This window comes from Nerophis ophidion, linkage group LG19 (genome assembly GCF_033978795.1).
Source record: "Nerophis ophidion isolate RoL-2023_Sa linkage group LG19, RoL_Noph_v1.0, whole genome shotgun sequence".
In the NCBI taxonomy this organism is placed as follows: domain Eukaryota; kingdom Metazoa; phylum Chordata; class Actinopteri; order Syngnathiformes; family Syngnathidae; genus Nerophis; species Nerophis ophidion.
The window spans coordinates 47508945-47524962 of record NC_084629.1 but is presented as its reverse complement, the minus strand read 5'-3'; the positions used below and the strand labels follow the sequence as shown (position 1 = coordinate 47524962).

At 43.5% G+C, this 16018-nt stretch overlaps 1 protein-coding gene across 12 annotated transcripts in view; it reads right to left on the bottom strand.

Annotated features, from left to right (window-relative positions):
• pde11a (phosphodiesterase 11a) overlaps nucleotides 1-16018 on the bottom strand; it is a 154103-nt gene that overhangs the window by 69822 nt on the left and 68263 nt on the right. For all 12 annotated transcript variants that reach the window (XM_061880172.1, XM_061880173.1, XM_061880174.1 and 9 more), the window contains 2 exons: nucleotides 7363-7430; nucleotides 7192-7284 (listed from right to left, as the gene is read on the bottom strand). In XM_061880172.1, coding sequence (XP_061736156.1) covers nucleotides 7192-7284; nucleotides 7363-7430 — 161 coding nt within the window. The remainder of the gene's footprint in view (nucleotides 1-7191; nucleotides 7285-7362; nucleotides 7431-16018) is intronic.

The window sequence follows — 16018 nt, the reverse complement described above, 5'->3', positions numbered from 1 at the left end:
AGGATTAACGCCGGGTCAAACTCGTTTCGCAAAATATTATTTTTATTAGCGCATGTCTAGAATTTCCGCCAGGTCAAACCTCGTTTCGCAAATAATTAGCATATGCTTAGAATTTCCACCGGGTCAAACTCGTCACGTCACGAGTGACACTTCACCTGTCATCATTTTCAAAATGGAGGAGGCTGATTTCAATCATTTGAAATCGCATAAAGGGAAGAAGATTAAGAGCTATTCAGTAGGATTTAAGGTCCAAGCTATTGAATATGCTAAAAAGAACAGTAAGCAGCTATGTTTTATTAATATACCGTAGCTGCGTGTGTCAAATATGAGTCATTAAATGACTCCCGCCTCCTGGTGGTAGAGGGCGCTAGTGATCCTTCTTGCGACTACTCGGCTGCAGAAGAAGTGACAACAAGCAGCAAGAGTGAGCAGCGATCCTTTATTTTTTCCTCTCGCTTGCACTTTTAACATGGAGGATTACATATCTAAAATAAAACAGTTTTCTAAACTGGACTTTCAATCGAAGCAGGAGGTAATAAAGGAAGATCTCCATCGAGACAGAGAGACTTTTAAAACCGAAGAAAGATAAGGAAGACTTCTATAAACAAGTTATCAATGCTTTTGATCAGAAGGAGCTGCGCATGGACTTCATTTATAAGTAAAGGTAAGACCATAATAACGTTTTTTTTTATTAAATGTGCTTTTCATGATGGTATCCTTACATCACACTCAAATTTTTAAGCGCAGGCCTAAATTTACTGCATGCCTTTGGTAAATGCCGGAGTGAGAAGAGGTTTTAAATTAATTAACTACACGGCGGCAATTCAAGGAAATACGGTATCTATCTGTCTGTCTATCCATCCATCCATTTATGTTAAACGGAAATATTCTTTGTTGAGTTGTTCTTGCAACATTTTTCTTTTTTTTTTTTACATTTTATGGGACAATTTAGAGTATATAAAATATTTTGCACATGGATCGGTTCGCAGTCGAGTATGAAGTGACTGGGATGAGAATCAGCACCTTCAAGTCCGAGTCTATGATTCCCGCCCGGAAAAGCGTGGAGTGCCATATCCGGATTGGATAGGAGATCTTGCCCCAAGTGGAGGAGTTCAAGTACCTAGGAGTCTTGTTCACGAGTGAGGGAAGAGTGGATCGTGAGATCGACAGGTGGATCGGTGCGGCGTCTTCAGTAATGCGGACGTTGTACCGATCTGTTGTGGTGAAGAAGGAGCTGAGCCAGAAGCCAAAGCTCTCAATTTACCGGTCGATCTACGTTCCCATCCTCACCTATGGTCATGAGCTTTGGGTCATGACCGAAAGGACAAGATCACGGGTACAAGCGGCCCAAATGAGTTTCCAAGTCTCTCCCTTAAAGATAGGGTGAGAAGCTCTGTCATCCGGGAGGAGCTCAGAGTAAAACTTCTAATCCGCCACATGGAGAGGAGCCAGATGAGGTGGTTTGGTAGGAGGCTACAGGGAAGACCCGGGACACGTTGGAAAAGACTATGTCTCCCGGCTAGCCTGGGAACGCCTCGGGATACCCCGGAAAAGCGCTGGACCAAATGGCTGGGGAGAGGGAAGTCTGAGCTTCCCTGCTTGGGCTGCTGCCCCCGCGACTCGACTTCGGATAAGCCGAAGAAGATGGATGTTACAACTGTAGTCAAATTCCCATCACATCACACATTTTTAAAATCTTTTTTAAAGCATATTCTTCACTATTTTGTCCTAAATTAAGTTTTTTCAAGCATAAAATGGCTAAATATACCATTAAAGTTGTATTGACCAATACAAGAGGCCAAACCAATCAGAGCGCACTATTCTGTAGAAGTGAAGTGAAGTGAATTATATTTATATAGCGCTTTTCTCTTGTGACTCTGGGCACTTTTACACAGTGAAACCCAATATCTAAGTTACATTTAAAGCAGTGTGGGTGGCACTGGGAGCAGGTGGGTAAAGTGTCTTGCCCAAGGACACAACGGCAGTGACTAGGATGGCGGAAGCAGGAATCAAACCTGGAACCCTCTAGTTGCTGGCACCGCTACTCTACCAAGTGAGCTACGCCACTGTGGCCACTGCTTCTATATTGGATTAAAGGGTGTTCTTTCATGTCTAGAGGCTCTCCTAATGTTAAAGGCCTACTGAAATGAGATGTTCTTATTCAAACGGGGATAGCAGGTCCATTCTATGTGTCATACTTCATCATTTCCCCATATTGCCATATTTTTGCTGAAAGGATATAGTAGAGAACATCCACGATAAAGTTCGCAACTTTCGGTGCTAACAGAAAAGCCCTGCCTGTACCGGAAGTCGCAGACGATGACGTCACATGTTGATGGCTCCTCACATCCTCACATTGTTTATAATGGGAGCCTCCAACAAACAGAGCTATTCGGACCGAGAAAAAGACAATTTCCCCATTAATTTGAGCGAGGATGAAAGATTCGTGTTTGAGGATATTGATAGCGACGGACTAGAAAAAAAAAACAAGTACAAAAAAAAACGCAATTGCATTGGGACGGATTCAGACGTTTTTAGACACATTTACTAGGATAATTCTGGGAAATCCCTGATCTTTCTATTGTGTTGCTAGTGTTTTAGTAACGTGTGGAGTTCCCCAGGGTTCGGCCCTTGGCCCTGTACTCTTCAGCATCTACATGCTGCCGCTAGGTGACATCATACGCAAATACGGTGTTAGCTTTCACTGTTATGCTGATGACACCCAACTCTACATGCCCCTAAAGCTGACCAACACGCCGGATTGTAGTCAGCTGGAGGCGTGTCTTCATGACATTAAACAATGGATGTCCGCTAACTTTTTGCAACTTAATGCCAAAAAAACGGAAATGCTGATTATCGGTCCTGCTAGACACCGACCTCTATTTAATAATACAACTTTAACATTTGACAACCAAATAATAAAACAAGGTGACTCTGTAAAAAATCTGGGTATTATCTTCGACCCAACTCTCTCCTTTGAGTCACACATTAAAAGCGTTACTAAAACGGCCTTCTTTCATCTCCGTAATATCGCTAAAATTCGCTCCATTTTGTCCACTAAAGACGCCGAGATCATTATCCATGCGTTTGTTACGTCTCGTCTCGATTACTGTAACGTATTATTTTGGGGTCTCCCCATGTCTAGCATTAAAAGATTACAGTTGGTACAAAATGCGGCTGCTAGACTTTTGACAAGAACAAGAAAGTTTGATCATATTACGCCTGTACTGTATATACCTTTATATACATATATACATACATATATACCTATACTGTATATACCTTTATATACATATATACATACATATATACCTGTACTGTATATACCTTTATATACATATATACATACATATATACCTATACTGTATATACCTTTATATACATATATACATACATATATACTGTATATACCTTTATATACATATATACATACATATATACCTATACTGGCTCACCTGCACTGGCTTCCTGTGCACTTAAGATGTGACTTTAAGGTTTTACTACTTACGTATAAAATACTACACGGTCTAGCTCCAGCCTATCTTGCCGATTGTATTGTACCATATGTCCCGGCAAGAAATCTGCGTTCAAAAGACTCCGGCTTATTAGTGATTCCTAGAGCTCAAAAAAAGTCTGCGGGCTATAGAGCGTTTTCCGTTCGGGCTCCAGTACTCTGGAATGCCCTCCCGGTAACAGTTCGAGATGCTACCTCAGTAGAAGCATTTAAGTTTCATCTTAAAACTCATCTGTATACTCTAGCCTTTAAATAGACCTCCTTTTTAGACCAGTTGATCTGCCGCTTCTTTTCTTTCTCCTATGTCCCCCCCTCCCTTGTGGAGGGGGTCCGGTCCGATGACCATGGATGAAGTACTGGCTGTCCAGAGTCGAGACCCAGGATGGACCGCTCGTCGGGACCCAGGATGGACCGCTCGCCTGTATCGGTTGGGGACATCTCTACGCTGCTGATCCGCTTGAGATGGTTTCCTGTGGACGGGACTCTCACTGCTGTCTTGGAGCCACTATGGATTGAACTTTCACAGTATCATGTTAGACCCGCTCGACATCCATTGCTTTCGGTCCCCTAGAGGGGGGGGGGTTGCCCACATCTGAGGTCCTCTCCAAGGTTTCTCATAGTCAGCATTGTCACTGGCGTCCCACTGAATGTGAATTCTCCCTGCCCACTGGGTGTGAGTTTTCCTTGCCCTTTTGTGGGTTCTTCCGAGGATGTTGTAGTCGTAATGATTTGTGCAGTCCTTTGAGACATTTGTGATTTGGGGCTATATAAATAAACATTGATTGATTGATTGATAGTGAGTTTAATAGTACCTGATAGTCGGAGGGGTGTGGTCACGGGTGTGTTGACGCGCAGTGTCTCAGGGAAGTCGACGGCAGTTGTATGGACGGCACAAGCTCAGCTGATCTCCGGTAAGAAGCGACTTTTTAGCACAATTTTCTCACCGAAACAAGGAATCCCTGTGTGTTTGTGTGGCTAAAGGCTAAAGCTTCCCACCACCATCTTTCTACTTTGACTTCTCCAATATTAATTGAACAAATTGCAGAGGATTCAGCAACACAGATCTCCAAAATACTGTGGAATTATGCCATTAAAGCAGACGACTTTTAGCTGTGTGTGTGTGCAGCGCTCATATTTCCTAACAGCCCGTGACGTCAAACGTACACGTCATCATTACACGACGTTTTCAAGACGAAACTCCCGGGAAATTTTAAAATTGCAATTTAGTAAACTAAAGAGGCCGTATTGGCATGTGTTGCAATGTTAATATTTCATCATTGATATATCAATCAATCAATCAATCAATCAATCGTTTACTTATATAGCCCTAAATCACTAGTGTCTCAAAGGGCTGCACAAACCACTACGACATCCTCGGTAGGCCCACATAAGGGCAAGGAAAACTCACACCCATGCGTGGTCGGTAGTAGTAGGTTTCAGTGGGCCTTTAAAAGGTATTAAAATGTTAAATGATCACCACCTAGTGGTGAGTTGGCTGCGATGGGGGAGGGGGGGTTTAGGACAGACCTGCCAGGTCCAAACGCATCCTGTCAGAGAGTTTCAATTCCCACCTCCGAAAGAACAGGAGAGAGGCACTGGATATTGAGTCTTAGTGGACCATGTTCAGCACCTCTATTGTCCAGGCGGCCAATCGAAGCTGTGGCCGCAAGGTGTTTGGTGCCGGTCGTGGCGGAAATCCCAGAACCCACTGGTGGGCAGCAGTAGTGAGGGATGCCATCAAGCTGAGGAATAGTCTTATCTGTTTTTTTTGGCTCATGGGACTTTGGAGGCAGCAAACAGGTACCAACAGGCCAAGCGGTGTGCGGCTTTGGCGGTCGCGCAGGCAAAAACTCGGACATGGGAGGTGTTCGGGGAAGTCATGGAAAACGACTTCCAGACTGCTTCAAAGAGATTCTGGACCACCATCCGCCGCCTCAGGAGGGGGAAGCAGTGCACTGTCAACACCGTGTGCGGTAAGGATGCAAATGTTGTGGATCGATGGAGGAAATACTTCCTCAATCCCACTTACAGGAAGGAGTGCCTTGGGAATCTGTGGTGGGCTCTCCAATTTCTAGGACCGAGGCTGCCGAGGTAGTTAAAATGCTCCTCCGAGCTGGACAAAGTGGCTGGAGAGAAGGAAGTTTAGGCTTGTCTGCTTAAGCTGCTGCCCCCGCGACCCGACCTTGGATAAGCGGAAGAAAATGGATGAACGGATGGATGTTAAAACGTATTTAGAAGGTCGTAAAGAGGTTTTTATGCCCTAGCTATTACAAACCCCATTTCCATATGAGTTGGGAAATTGTGTTAGATGTAAATATAAACAGAATACAATGATTTGCAAATCCTTTTCAAGCCATATTCAGTTGAATATGCTACAAAGACAACATATTTGATGTTCAAACTCATAAACTTTTTTTTTTTTTGCAAATAATAGTTAACTTAGAATTTCATGGCTGTAACATGTGCCGAAGTAGTTGGGAAAGGGCATGTTCACCACTGTGTTACATCACCTTTTTTTTTTTAACAACACTCAAAAACAATTTAAAATGTGGACTCGTCAGACCACAGAACACTTTTCCACTTTGCATCAGTCCATCTTAGATGATCTCGGGTCCAGCCAAGCCGGCCGCGTTTCAGGATATTGTTGATAAATGGGTTTGGCTTTGCATTGTAAAGTTTTAACTTGCACTTACAGATGTAGCGACCAATTGTAGTTACTGACAGTGGTTTTATGAAGTGTTCCTGAGCCCATGTGGTGATATCCTTTACAGACTGATGTTGGTTTTTGATGCAGTACCGCCTGAGGGATCAAAAGTTCGTAGTATTATCGCTTACGTCCAGTGATTTCTCCAGATTCTCTGAACTTTTCGATAATTTTACGGACCGTAGATGGTAAAATCCCTAAATTCCTTGCAATAGCTCGTTGAGAAATGTTGTTCTAAAACTGTTCGACAATTTGATTACAAATTGGTGACCCTCGCCCCATCCTTGTTTGTGAATTACTTAGCATTTCATGGAAGCTGCTTTTATACCCAATCATAGCACCCACCTGTTCCCAATTAGCCTGCACACCTGTGGGATGTTCCAAATAAGTGTTTGATGAGCATTCCTCAACTTTATCAGTATTTATTGCCACCTTTCCCAACTTCTTTGTCAGGTGTTGCTGCTATCAAATTATAAAGTTAATGATAAGTTGCAAAAATAAAATAAAAATGTTTATCAGTTTGAACATCAAATATGTTGTCTTTGTAGCATATTCAACTGAATATGGCTTGAAAAGGATTTGCAAATCATTGTATTCTGTTTATATTTACATCTAACACAATTTTCCAACTCATATGGAAACGCGGTTTGTAAATATATTTGATTCATGATGAATAATTCCTACTTCCCGGAAATTCATTTATCACGGTCATGTCTGGAACCAATTAACAGCAATAAACGAGGGATTACTTTATAGTTAATGGACTGCTTCCATATATTCTGCTATTAGCTGCAGGTAGTAATACTGCTAGTATATTGTAGAGATGTACATTGATAAAGTGAGATGTACCTTTATGAATTGCATGAATAATTCTAGACAAAGATTTTCTCTGTTAAAATGCCCGAATTGAACAATATGAATAATTTTGGGTTGAACTGTAAGTATTCAATTCTTGGAAGTGCTGTATTCTTACATCCAAAGCCACAGACTGTTTGGCCCAGGACTTCTTCACCTGGTCGTACATGATGGTGTTGTTGATGCCCAGTCCACAAAAGATCACAAATGCCTATGAAAAAAATGCATTGATTAAACAAACAATTTCCACTGGTCAAGTCACTAAAGATACACGGGAGAGAGGAAGTACCTCAAAGAGACGCTGATCTGCATCATCAAAGGGTTTCCCATCAAGGCGGTTCAACACCTGGGCCACACCTGTTAAATAAATCAAGATATATAAATTGTTTGATCAATGTTGATTATTCTAATGAACTGATCTTTCAATTGGAATTAAACAGAACACTCTCACAAAAGTTATAAGAAACCATATGAACATTACATTTCAAAAGTACTTTCAACCTGAAAACAAGTGTCACTGCATATACAGTATTTCCTGGAATTGCCGCCGGGTATATAGTATGCACCTGCCTAGAATTACTGCCTCGTTTCGCAAAATAATTAGCGCATGCTTAGTATTACCGCCGGCTCAGGATTAATGCCGGGTCAAACTCATTTCGCAAAATAATTACCATATGTCTCGAATTTCCCCCGGGTCAAACTCGTCAAGTCACGAGTGACACTTCACCTGTCATCATTTCCAAAATGGAGGAGGCTGATTTCAATCATTTGAAATCGCATAAAGGGAAGAAGATTAAGAGCTATTCAGTAGGATTTAAGGTCCGTACCGTAGCTGCGTGTGTCAAATATGAGTCAGGGACGGCGTGGCGCAGTGGGAGAGTGGCCGTGCGCAACTCGAGGGTCCCTGGTTCAAATCCCACCTAGTACCAACCTCGTTTCGTCCGTTGTGTCCTGAGCAAGACACTTCACCCTTGCTCCTGATGAATGCTGGTTGGCGCCTTGCATGGCAGCTCCCTCCATCAGTGTGTGAATGTGTGTGTGAATGGGTAAATGTGGAATTAGTGTCAAAGCGCTTTGAGTACCTTGAAGGTAGAAAAGCGCTATACAAGTACAACCCATTTATCATTTATCATTTATTAAATGACTCCCGCCTCCTGGTGGTAGAGGGCGCTAGTGATCCTTCTTGCGACTACTCGGCTGCAGAAGAAGTGACAACAAGCAGCAAGAGTTTATTTTCTCCCCTCGCTGGCCCTTTTAACATGGAGGATTACATATCTAAAATAAAACAGTTTTCTAAACTGGACTTTCAATGGAAGCAGGAGGTAATAAAGGAATCTCTCCATCGAGATAGAGAGACTTTTAAAACTGAAGAAAGATAAGGAAGACTTCTATAAACAAGTAATTGATGCTTTTGATCAGAAGGAGCTGCACATGGACTTAATTTGTAAGTAAAAGTAAGACCATAATAATGTTGTTTTTTTTTTCATTAAATGTGCTTTTCTTGATGGTATTCTTACATCACACTCAAATTTATAAGCGCAAGCCTAAATTTACTGCATGCCTTTGGTAAGTGCCGGAGTGAGAAGAGGTTTTAAAATAATTAGCACCCCGGCGGCAATTCAAGGAAATACGGTATGCATTATAAACATATATTAGGGCTTTCAAAATTAACGTGTGCTGCAGAATTCAATTTAATTCAATTACTGCTGCGAAATTAAATTAAACGGAACCGGGACCAGATGGCTATCCTCCCAATTTTTTGGGCACATTTTGGAATAAGCTAGCCCCTCTATTATTGGACATGTACAATGAATCTCTAGAATCTGGCCGCCATCTGCAAACGCTCAACCAAGCTTCAATATCTCTCCTTTTGAGAAAATAAAGGCAATAACCTTTTGTGGTGCACTTGGTATCACCGTATTAGTCTGTTCAATGTGGACTTTAAATGACTATCCAAGCGGCTTGCATTACGTCTGGAGACTATTTTTCCTTCTATTATTAGTGCGGATCAAACCAGGTTCATTCTAATCTTCGACGTCTTTTCAGTAAGTTGCATGATGTGCCTGCTCTTAACACTGGAGAGGTGGTGATATCTATGGAGGCTGAAAAGGCATTTGACCGAGTGGAGTGGAATCATCTATTGTATGTCTTGGAGATATTGGTCTTTGGCAATCATTTTATTTCAGAATCAGAATAGTTTTTATTGCCATAGTTTGAGAACGGGTTCACAAACTAGGAATTGTTCTTAGTGCAATTGTGCAACATTGAAGAAGACAGAATAGGTAATAAGATGAGCTGTAAGTGAGCTATCAGATCTTGTTCTTGTGTCTGATGGCCGAGGGGAAAAAACTGTTCAGGTGGCGGGAGGTCTGGGTCTGGATGGACCGTAGTCTCCTGTTCAGTTCAGTTTATTTTCAGTCTAACAAAAACATATTCAAACATAGATCACCATTCAAAAATGAATAACATGACTGAAAAAGGCAGAAGCAAAAAAGCTTATCTGCCCAACATAAAAATGTTTACATTAAATTAAGTTACCTTTTCTAATAATTTTGTAATACAAAAATAAATATAGTCATTCAGCATTTACATTTAAGTTGCCCTTTAACAAATAATACAAAAATATGTACTTACACACATGCACTTTTTTGTAAATAGATAAACATACAGCTCACATCAGCACCTCCAAGTCCGAGTCCATGGTTCTCGCCCGGAAAAGGGTGGAGTGCCATCTCCGGGTTGGGGAGGAGACCCTGCCCCAAGTGGAGGAGTTCAAGTACCTAGGAGTCTTGTTCACGAGTGAGGGAAGAGTGGATGGTGAGATCGACAGGCGGATCGGTGCGGCGTCTTCAGTAATGCGGACGTTGTACCGATCCGTTGTGGTGAAGAAGGAGCTGAGCCGGAAGGCAAAGCTCTCAATTTACCGGTCGATCTACGTTCCCATCCTCACTTATGGTCATGAGCTTTGGGTCATGACCGAAAGGATAAGATCACGGGTACAAGCGGCCCAAATGAGTTTCCAGGTCTCTCCCTTAGAGATAGGGTGAGAAGCTCTGCCATCCGGGAGGAACTCAAAGTAAAGCCGCTGCTCCTCCACATGGAGAGGAGCCAGATGAGGTGGTTCGGGCATCTGGTCAGGATGCCACCCGAACGCCTCCCTAGGGAGGTGTTTAGGGCACGTCCAACTGGTAGGAGGCCACGGGGAAGACCCAGGACACGTTGGGAAGACTATGTCTCCCGGCTGGCCTGGGAACGCCTCAGGATCCCCCGGGAAGAGCTGGACGAAGTGGCTGGGGAGAGGGAAGTCTGGGTTTCCCTGCTTAGGCTGTTGCCCCCGCGACCCGACCTCGGATAAGCGGAAGCAGATGGATGGATGGATGGATGGATGAACATACATACCTTCTAAATACAACATTGAACCAAACAAACATACATTTCTAGTTCACATAACTTTTTAAAATACATTGTGACATGTTCTTTTTGAAATTAAATACTGAGTCACTTATTTTTATTTCTTTACCAACAGAATTCCACAAATGAACACCGAGAACAGATAAACATCTACGTTTAACAACTAGTCTTGCTTTTGCTAAAATAAACTTAGATTCATCTCTTAGATTGTATTTGCTGGTTTGTAGAGAGAAGTATTTTGGAATTCCTTCTGGAAAAGTATTTATTTTTGCTTTGAACATTATCTGTGTTATTTCATAATAAACAATATCTTGAAATGTCATAAGTTTTGATTGAACAAATAATGGATGCCTGAGGGGGAGAGGGCAGAATAGTTTGTGACCATGGTGAGAAGAGTCAGCTGTGATCCAACCCACATGCCTCCTGGTCCTGGAGAAGAACAGGTCCTACACGCCTCCTGGTCCTGGAGGAGAACGGTCCTACACGCCTCCTGGTCCTGGAGGAGAACAGGTCCTACACGCCTCCTGGTCCTGGAGGAGAACAGGTCCTACACGCCTCCTGGTCCTGGAGGAGAACAGGTCCTACACGCCTCCTGGTCCTGGAGAAGAACAGGTCCTACACGCCTCCTGGTCCTGGAGGAGAACAGGTCCTACACGCCCCCTGGTCCTGGAGGAGAACAGGTCCTACACGCCTCCTGGTCCTGGAGGAGAACAGGTCCTGGAGGGATGGGAGATTGCAGCCAATCACCGTCCAGGCAGCAGCACGTGCGATACGCTGCAGTCGATGTTTGTCCTGGACTGTGACGCCGGGGAACCACACGGTGATGGAGGAGGTGAGGATGGACTCCATGATGGCTGAATAAAACTGCACCAGCATCTTGGTCGGCACCTTAAGTTTCCTCAGCTGCCGCAGGAAATACATCCTCTGCTGGGCCTTCTTGCTGATGGTCGGCTCCCACTTGAGGTCTTGGGTGATGGTGGTGCCCAAGAAACGGAAGGAGTCCACAATGGAGACGGGGTGGGGGGAGTCAATCAGGGTGAGGGGGGATGGTGGAGCTGTGACTTTCCTGAAGTCCATGATCATCTCCACTGTTTTCTGGGCGTTCAGCTCCAGGTTGTTGAGGCTGCACCAGGACGCCGGCCGGTCCACCTCTCTCCTGTAGGCGGACTCATGGACTAAGCTCCTAAATTAATCTCCTCAAGCAAATGATATTCAATCCCAATATTCTTACGTTTACCATTCCACACAACAGAGGTGCCCCCCATCAGGCAATAGCTTTTTGATCTTGCCGTAGAGTTTGTGTCAACAGCACTTTGTACCAAGTGTCTTATTACGGGCATAATGTGCAGTCTGACCTCCTACTATATGTCTCGGACAGCCCAGTCTCAGTCTCAGTGGTTTTAGGTACTCGCCAAGCTTTTGGGCAAATGTCTGACAACAAACTGAACTTGGGTAAAATGTCAATGATGCCAATAAATCCTGCTGCTAAGAAATATCCTCCGCATATTTTTCAGTTTAGAATTACCACGCAAAGTTTCACAGACTTGGGCGTCCAGGTCACACATACTTTATGTTTGCAGAGCGCTATGAAGCCAACTTTGTTCTACGGTTGTCCAGAATCCAGGGAGATTCTGATCGCTGGTCCTTACCTAATTTATCCAGAGTGGATCGCGTCAACTCCATTTCAAAGAATGTACTCCTGAGATTCTCCTAATTGTTCCAGGGTATACCACTTTTTCTCCCTCAGTCCTTATTTTGTAAATTACATTGTGAGATTTCGGATTAAAAAAAACAAACTCCATCCGTCTGTCGTCTTCCGCTTATCTGAGGTCGGGTCACGGAGGCAGCAGCCTAAGCAGGGAAGCCCAGACTTTCCTCTCCCCAGCCATTTCTTCCAGCTCTTCCCGGGGGATCCCGAGGCGTTCCCAGGCCAGCCGGGAGACATAGTCTTCCCAACGTGTCCTGGGTCTTCCCTGTGACCTTCTACCGGTTGGACGTGCCCTAAACACCTCCCTAGGGAGGCGTTCGGGTGGCATCCTGACCAGATGCCCGAACCACCTCATCTGGCTCCTCTCCATGTGGAGGAGCAGTGTCTTTACTTTGAGTTCCTCCCGGATGGCAGAGCTTCTCACCCTATCTCTAAGGGAGAGACCTGGAAACTCATTTGGGCCGCTTGTACCCGTGATCTTATCCTTTCGGTCATAACCCAAAGCTCATGACCATAGGTGAGGATGGGAACGTAGACCAACAGGTAAATTGAGAGCTTTGCCTTCCGGCTCAGTCTTGTCTTCACCACAACAAATCGATACTGCGTCCACATTACTGAAGACGCCGCACTGATCCACCTTTCGACTTCACCATCCACTCTTCCCTCACGCGTGAACAAGACTTTGAGGGGCTTGAACACCTCCACTTGGGGCAGGGTCTCCTCCCCAACCCGGAGATGGCACCCCACGCTTTTCCAGGCAAGAACCATGGATTCGGACTTGGAGGTGCTGATTCTCATCCCATTCGCTTCACACTCGGCTGTGAACCCATCCAGAAAAAAACAAATTTTATGTAAACAATATTTACAGAGACCCAAATTGTCGGGAAGATTAGAAATACCAAACTTTAAGTTTTACTACTCGGCCACCAAGATTAGAATTCTTAAATATATAAGGCCTTTGATCCCATTTCGTTATGGCTGGTTATGGACGCTAACTCAACTAAACCAGTACCTCTTTGGGCTCTGGTTAACTCTCCCATCCACTCTTCTACTTACGCTTTTACGAAAAATTCAATTGTAAAAACTGCATCCAGAATTTGGTTCAGTTTAAGTGCTATTTAGCTTACAGACTAGTTCTAGTCGTGCACCCATTACTGAGAAGCATGCTCTTACTACCTCTCTTGTCAATAGTGACTTTTTATATGGTCAAGACACAGATGAAGTCCCGGCTGTGCAGAGTCGGGACTTGGGGGTGGACCGCTCGTCTGTGCATCGGTTGGGGACATCTCTGCGCTGTTGACCTGTCTCCGCTCGGGATGGTCTACTGCTGGCCCCACTTTGGACTGGACTCTCACTATTATGTTAGATCCACAATGGACTGGACTCTCACACTATTATGTTAGATCCACTATGGACTGGACTCCCACACTATTATGTTAGATCCACTATGGACTGGACTCTCACACTATTATGTTAGATCCACTATGGACTGGACTCTCACTATTATGTTAGATCCACTATGGACTGGATTCTCACTATTATGTTAGATCCACTTTGAACTTGACTCTCACACTATTATGTTAAATCCACTATGGACTGGACACTCACACTATTATGTTAGATCCACTATGGACTGGACTCCCACACTATTATGTTAGATCCACTATGGACTGGACTCTCACACTATTATGTTAGATCCACTATGGACTGGACTTTCACACTATTATGTTAGATCCACAACGTACTGGACGCTTACACTATTATGTTAGATCCACTATGGACTGGACTATCACTATTATGTTAGATCCACTATGGACTGGACTCTCACACTATTATGTTAGATCCACTATGGACTGGACTCTCACACTATTATGTTAGATCCACTATGGACTGGACTCACACTATTATGTTAGATCCACTATGGACTGGACTCTCACTATTATGTTAGATCCACTATGGACTGGACTCTCACACTATTATGTTAGATCCACTATGGACTGGACTCTCACACTATTATGTTAGATCCACTATGGACTGGACTCACACTATTATGTTAGATCCACTATGGACTGGACTCTCACTATTATGTTAGATCCACTATGGACTGGACTCTCACACTATTATGTTAGATCCACTATGGACTGGACTCTCACACTATTATGTTAGATCCACTATGGACTGGACTCTCACACTATTATGTTAGATCCACTATGGACTGGACTCTCTTACTATTATGTTAGATCCACTATGGACTGGACTCTCTTACTATTATGTTAGATCCACTATGGACTAGACTCTCACTATTATGTTAGATCCACTATGGACTGGACTCTCACTATTATGTTAGATCCACTATGGACTGGACTCTCACACCATTATGTTAGATCCACTATGGACTGGACTCTCACTATTATGTTAGATCCACTATGGACTGGACTCTCACTATTATGTTAGATCCACTATGGACTGGACTATCACTATTATGTTAGATCCACTATGGACTGGACTCTCACACTATTATGTTAGATCCACTATGGACTGGACTCTCACACTATTATGTTAGATCCACTATGGACTGGACTCACACTATTATGTTAGATCCACTATGGACTGGACTCTCACTATTATGTTAGATCCACTATGGACTGGACTCTCACACTATTATGTTAGATCCACTATGGACTGGACTCTCACACTATTATGTTAGATCCACTATGGACTGGACTCACACTATTATGTTAGATCCACTATGGACTGGACTCTCACTATTATGTTAGATCCACTATGGACTGGACTCTCACACTATTATGTTAGATCCACTATGGACTGGACTCTCACACTATTATGTTAGATCCACTATGGACTGGACTCTCACACTATTATGTTAGATCCACTATGGACTGGACTCTCTTACTATTATGTTAGATCCACTATGGACTGGACTCTCTTACTATTATGTTAGATCCACTATGGACTAGACTCTCACTATTATGTTAGATCCACTATGGACTGGACTCTCACTATTATGTTAGATCCACTATGGACTGGACTCTCACACCATTATGTTAGATCCACTATGGACTGGACTCTCACTATTATGTTAGATCCACTATGGACTGGACTCTCACACTATTATGTTAGATCCACTATGGAGGAGGGTGGGGGCTTTCCCCACATCTGCGGTTCCCTCCAAGGTTTCTCATTGTCCCATTGGATTGAGTTTTTCCTTGCCCTGATGTGGGGTCTGAGCTGAGGATGTCGTTGTGGCTTGTGCAGCCCTTTGAGACACTGGTGATTTAGTGCTATACAAGTAAACATGTCTGTGACTTTATGTCAATATTTGCCTGTACTTATTTGACTGATGCATGTTTTTTATTGTTCTAAATATATATATATATATATATATATATATATATATATATATATATATATATATATATATATATATATATATATATATATAAAATTGTTGTGATTTACTTTTTTGGGGGGGATAAAAAAAGAACATTAGACATGTGTTTAATTGTATTTCTGGACTGTATATGTTAAAAACCCAATAAACAAATGTCCATCCATCCATCCATCCATCCATCATCTTCCGCTTATCCGAGGTCGGGTCGCGGGGGCAACAGCCTAAGCAGGGAAACCCAGACTTCCCTCTCCCCAGCCACTTCGTCTAGCTCTTCCCGGGGGATCCCGAGGCGTTCCCAGGCCAGCCGGGAGACATAGTCTTCCCAACGTGTCCTGGGTCTTCCCCGTGGCCTCCTACCGGTTGGACGTGCCCTAAACACCTCCCTAGGGAGGCGTTCGGGTGGCATCCTGACCA